The sequence below is a fragment of the Macadamia integrifolia genome, chromosome 1 (assembly GCF_013358625.1).
Source record: "Macadamia integrifolia cultivar HAES 741 chromosome 1, SCU_Mint_v3, whole genome shotgun sequence".
Classification (NCBI taxonomy): Eukaryota; Viridiplantae; Streptophyta; class Magnoliopsida; order Proteales; family Proteaceae; genus Macadamia; species Macadamia integrifolia.
In genome coordinates, this window is record NC_056557.1 from 23,780,820 (window position 1) to 23,786,203 (window position 5,384).

Sequence of the window (5,384 nt, forward strand, 5' to 3'; positions counted from 1 at the left end):
TGATTTGGAGGACAAAGAAGAAGACTGATAATGCCATTAAAATGGGTTAAAAATTGATCATTCATCGGAGGGAATGAGGGAATTGGTGTAAGGCGGTCAAATGATCAGTGCTGATTCCGATGTGAATAAGCCGATCACTGGTCACTGGTCACTGGTCACTGGTCACCGGATCCGACTGGATCCGGTGAATGAATGATTTTTTCCGACGAGGAGAGAGAGAGAGTAAAGGTGTTGCAATCGTGCATTAAAAATTTATTTATCTTCTCTCCGTCTAACGGTTCAATTCATGTTGATCAAATTCTACGGTCAAAATACCGTTAGCATTCCTAATTCTTAAGTACTACGTCAGCATACCTGTCATTTTTCCAATATTAAAATGGGATTAAGTTTTGTCTGAAAAGTGGAACCCGACCCTATCACGATTTGCATTCTCTCTCTCTCTCTCTGCTTTACTTGTAGGCTACTGTGCTTATTTAGTACTTGCCTTTGCTTGCTCTCCGAAGAAAGCAGCTCTTCGCTTTCATCGCTTCTTTACTTTGTCTCTTCAATTATGATTTCTATATTTTTAAAATCCATAGTGGAATCAACTCAATAATTAAGGTGAAGTAATCAGGAACGAGAAGGAATTGATGTAGCAGATCGATCTTCACCTCTTGTACTGTGATTTGTGAAGGGTTGAGGTTCCCCTACCCTGTTTCGATCTTCTTCGATTTCTTCGGCGGAGGTTAATCTCTCAAGGAAACGAAGGAGTTTGGGAGAGAAAGAGAAGAGAAGATATGGGTCAGGAGGCATTCATTTACAGCTTCGTTGCAAGAGGGACTATGATCTTGGCTGAATACACTGAGTTCACTGGCAATTTTCCTGCTATCGCTTCTCAGTGCCTTCAGAAACTTCCTTCCTCCAACAACAAATTTACTTATAGCTGCGATCACCATACTTTCAACTTCCTTGTAGAAGATGGCTATGGTATGTTCTTACTTTACTACTACTTCAATCTTGCTTTTTCTTTGGGATTGTTTGAGCTTAGCTGAATCGGATCTATAGGGTGCCTCTTATGGCATACTGGGATTCTAGGCCTTTTTCCTGGTTTTGCGCCGGACTATTTCAGTGTTCTTCCGCTGAGATTTTACATGGTTATCCTTTCTTCAACACCCTCCTTACCCCCTTATTTGAAGAACTGCGTTTCCTGCCTCAGAATCTAGTGATCTTAGCTATTGGGTGTTCCTAGTCACAAAGAGCATAGTCGCTATCACAATGGTTCAAATTTTAGCTCTGTAGACCCAATTGCTATTGCATTTTTCAGTAAAAGTAGAAATTCTGTATGTAGACTTTAACCTTTACTGGTTGACCCTGCGGACATCATAGTTGGTGTAAATGGCTGTTCGTAACCAATTGTTTGAAGAATCAGACGAGTTCGGGAGAGAGAGAGAGAGAGTGACAAAGGGAGAATCTCCAGAAGATTCCACTGCCAAATGAAAAACCCATTTTACTAGTGTTGTTTGTTCTATTGATTTCTCTTGGTCATTATGCACAGAAAAGTGCTGAATGGGCTGGTGGTCTAACTTTCCCTTTCCATGCAGGGATGCACCTTGCCTGCCAAATCAGTATCGCCTTAATTTGGGATCAGGGTAACACTAGCGAAAACAAAACCTAGAATGTTACTTGGGGTCCCCTGAGGCTGGAACCTATTTGTACATGGATGGCCAGTATATATATTAATGAACTTGTTTCATCGTTCCTATTCTATGCAGAGTTGGTGCTGATCAGAAAATCAAAATAGGTTTAATTGAATTACTGATGCAAATATAGTTGTAGATCCATAGACCATAGGTTTCACTCCACATCTTAGAACTTAATTGAGGTGTCTATATTTTTTATTATTTCTGTCGAATGTTCATGTCTATATGGACATCTATTTAAACCATGGGATATTTTTCCTTCCAACTGATTATGTTTTCATCCTTTTGATGAACTTTTGGGCACACTCCTAAATGGTGTGCGCATGAGTCGTGGGAACTTATCTTTTGGCCTTTTTCCTTTTTGGTTAAGGTTAAAGACTTAGCTTCTCCCATTAATCTATTTGGATGGGTATCCTTTTATTCCGCGACGTCTTAATGCTCTTTGGATTTTGCAGCATATTGTGTAGTTGCGAAAGAATCTGCAGGGAAGCAAGTTTCTATAGCCTTTTTGGAACGAATGAAAACAGACTTTAAAAAGAGATATGGTGGAGGTAAAGCTGATACTGCCATTGCCAAAAGTCTAAACAAGGAATTTGGGTATGTTTGTCCTTAGAAATTGCATCTTCTTGTTGATTATGAGTTTATTCATCCTCACTCACCCCCTTTTTTGTGCTTTACTTCTCTTAGTAAAGATTCTTTACAAATTACAATTAAAAGAGTAAAGGTTGAAAATTTTGCAGGCCTGTTATGAAAGAGCATATGCAATATATCATTGACCATGCTGAAGAGATTGAGAAACTTTTAAAAGTGAAGGCTCAAGTTTCAGAAGTTAAAAGCATTATGCTTGAAAATATTGACAAGGTATTAATATTTAGTGTTCAATGCTAATCCATCTTTAAGTTTACTTGTAAATCAAGCTCAATGAGAGATAAAACATCGCAGTTTTTAAAACTATGAATCACTTCTTGTCTAGCTGCTGTTTAGACTTTTGCTTCATGCTTCTTCTTAATATGTGTTCCTATCTGTAATCTTTAAGCCATTCAATGTGTTATATGACTTAATTCTCTCAGACAACCTGGCTTACATATTGTACCATATTTACATAGGTGTATCTTTAGATGGAGAAGGCCTGATCTTTCCTTCAGTCTGTGGGATCTCTACTTTTACTTTTTCAATTATCATCTAGCCCATACTTCCTTGCATTTCTGTACTTACAAGTTGGTTACATATCAGTGATGAATATTTCATTCAGATCAAGGTGCATGAGATGCCTATTAGGATCTGCATGTCTGTTTGTGCTTCTGTGTGTGTATGCCTGCATGGGTACTCATGGAGGCTGTTATTTTGCCCTTTCCTCGTTTGTTTCCCACCCTCGACAGTCCACCCCACCCCCTTGTCTTCTTCTCTTGGCCCTTCTTACTTCCGAGTTGGGGCTTGGCAGAGTCACTGTTTCTTTAAATAACCAGTGGTTTTTAAGTTTGATTTCTTTCCTTTTGTTGTTAAGTTATTCCTCCTTTGGTTCTTTTCATGCATATAATTAATTGATCTAGATACCAGTTGGGCCAGGGTCAACAAGTTAGTCGCTTTTAATTTGAGGAAGTGACAAGATTTTGGTTTTATTTATGTGGTATAGCTATTTTGCAAATACTTTGATTTTGAGGCACGCACTTTTATTTCTCCACTGTTGCGTATGTTGTTCCTTCTTTTGGCGTTCTGTTTTGCGTTTATCTTCTCCTAAAATGTACATGGACATTCACATGGAGAGAATATATAGGCTTTAGTTGGTGAAAGAAAGTAGTCTACATAACTCTCCTTTTTTAGCCAGATAGAATGTTGGATGGGCCCCAGAAGTTGACAGGTAGACCTCAAGGTCCCCTACTCAGATGTTGAAATTCTTGTAGAACTGAATTAGCCAAATGGAAAAATAAAGTTTTGAAAGTCCAGAAATACCAAGAGGATGCACACCAAGACAGGATCTATATTTTACATTAGTGTGCACGCTAAAGGGAAGATGCATGCAGATTCATAGGGTGGTGTGTATATTTGGCTCTAAATTTTGACATGTGGTGAATTCAGAGCTTGCCTAATCTCTATCCAATTGTCATTGGTGCATCATCCCATCACATGTCAGAACTAGGTAGACTGTGGAGAAGCTTGTATAGACTGAAACCGTGTGGTGGACATTATGCCTGAAAATTTTGATTTTACTGGGGCTTTATTATATGATCTTATTATGTATTGGTCATTTGATTTATGCTTATCTGGTCAGTACTGTAAATATATGTTGCTTTGGAAATGATTGTTTATTGGTTTGTTGCCTTAACAACATTGTTTCCTGCATAACCTTTATGTTTTTGGATCATTTATCGTAACACTTTATTGCATTTATTTTCTAAAAATCTACTTCCTATGATGTTTATGACCCCGCAAACACCTTTCAGGCTGTTGATAGAGGTGAGAAGATAGATATTCTTGCTGATAAAGCAGAAGATTTGCGTTCTCAGGTGGGTTAAACTTGGTAATGTTTCTTAATTAATCATAATTCATGTATCAGTCTCCCCTGTTAAGTGCTCAATAACTGTTTTCGCATTTCGTTTATTCTTTTAAAATTTTATTTGAGTAAGAACTGAACAATTCTGTTGAGTGGTGATTTCAGGCCCAAGATTTCAAGAAACAAGGAACACAAATCCGGCGAAAAATGTGGTTTCGGAATATGAAAATAAAATTGGTTGTCCTAGGGGTCCTTTTAATTCTAGTCCTTGTGATCTGGCTTTCTATTTGCCATGGTTTTGACTGCACCAACTAGTCTTTCTTAAGCACACAAATTGGAGCATACAAGCGCAAAGTTCTGGATTGATGCAAGCACATATTCATTAAAAATGATGGAATTCAGAAGGGGAGAGATGTGGTTATGGAGGAAAAATTCTAAGCCATTATTTTTTTTTTCTATAAGCAGAATTTTGTTAGAGGCATCAGTTAAAAATTTGAGATTTGTTTGGTGGAAGTCAGCTGGTTATATCTGTTTCGAATCCTTCTCTCTGTTTCTCTTTTGAAAATAAAATACATAAGGTAATGTATCGGCTCTGCCGGTGACAGGTTTAGAGTTCGTGTAGTATTTCACTTAATTTATTGAGCATATTTTTATGTAACTGTACATAGGTTCCATTTGAGTAGTTAAAGGTTATTTGTCTCTGTTAATTTAGCTTTCTAAATGAGATTTTTGTGTTGAGTGGCTACTGTAGCAGTTAGATAAACTTTCTTTGGCTTTGGTATTAATCAGTCCAGGAATTAGACTGGATGCAATAATAGTGTATTGGACTACAGGGTTGTTTATGGTGATCTGCTTGTAGCAACAAAATATAGAATGGAGAATTAGGCTTCTGATCACAAAAGTTATAAAAGCACTGTATTTGGCAGGAAATATCCTGTGAAATTTCCCTATTTTACTTGTATTATGAAAGCCCTAATAGGTATATTTTCTTGCTAGTTGCATTTCTAGCATGGATGGAAAAGAGAAGGTATAAGAAGCTAATTTATTCACTGAACTGGTTTTAAATAATTATGTAAACAGGGTATTTGTATAAATATTCAATTAGTATATCTACTATCTGAATTTGATCCAATATTCGACGTATTTCATGAGTATTCAAATTTGTATACATTATGAATTCAGATATGTGAATTCAAATTCAATAATATCCAATT

At 37.0% G+C, this 5,384-nt stretch overlaps 1 protein-coding gene across 1 annotated transcript; it reads left to right on the forward strand.

Moving 5' to 3' along the window:
* The first annotated feature begins 434 nt into the window (after nucleotides 1-434).
* Nucleotides 435-4,877, forward strand: LOC122091015 (vesicle-associated membrane protein 724). The gene is made up of 5 exons (XM_042660855.1): nucleotides 435-966; nucleotides 2,135-2,276; nucleotides 2,420-2,540; nucleotides 4,121-4,183; nucleotides 4,336-4,877. Exons 1-5 carry the CDS (start codon nucleotides 777-779, stop codon nucleotides 4,483-4,485), a joined length of 666 nt encoding a protein of 221 aa, XP_042516789.1. The 5' UTR covers nucleotides 435-776; the 3' UTR covers nucleotides 4,486-4,877.
* Nucleotides 4,878-5,384: the final 507 nt, after the last annotated feature.

What these genes read in the sequence shown, in the direction of transcription:
- LOC122091015 (XM_042660855.1), top strand. Translation starts at nt 777, where the DNA reads ATGGGTCAGGAGGCATTCATTTACAGCTTCGTTGCAAGAGGGACTATG. An exon ending in AGTCTAAACAAGGAATTTGG is followed by an intron (nt 2,277 to 2,419) that starts GTATGTTTGTCC and finishes AAAATTTTGCAG; the next exon opens with GCCTGTTATGAAAGAGCATA. An exon ending in CAGAAGATTTGCGTTCTCAG is followed by an intron (nt 4,184 to 4,335) that starts GTGGGTTAAACT and finishes TGGTGATTTCAG; the next exon opens with GCCCAAGATTTCAAGAAACA.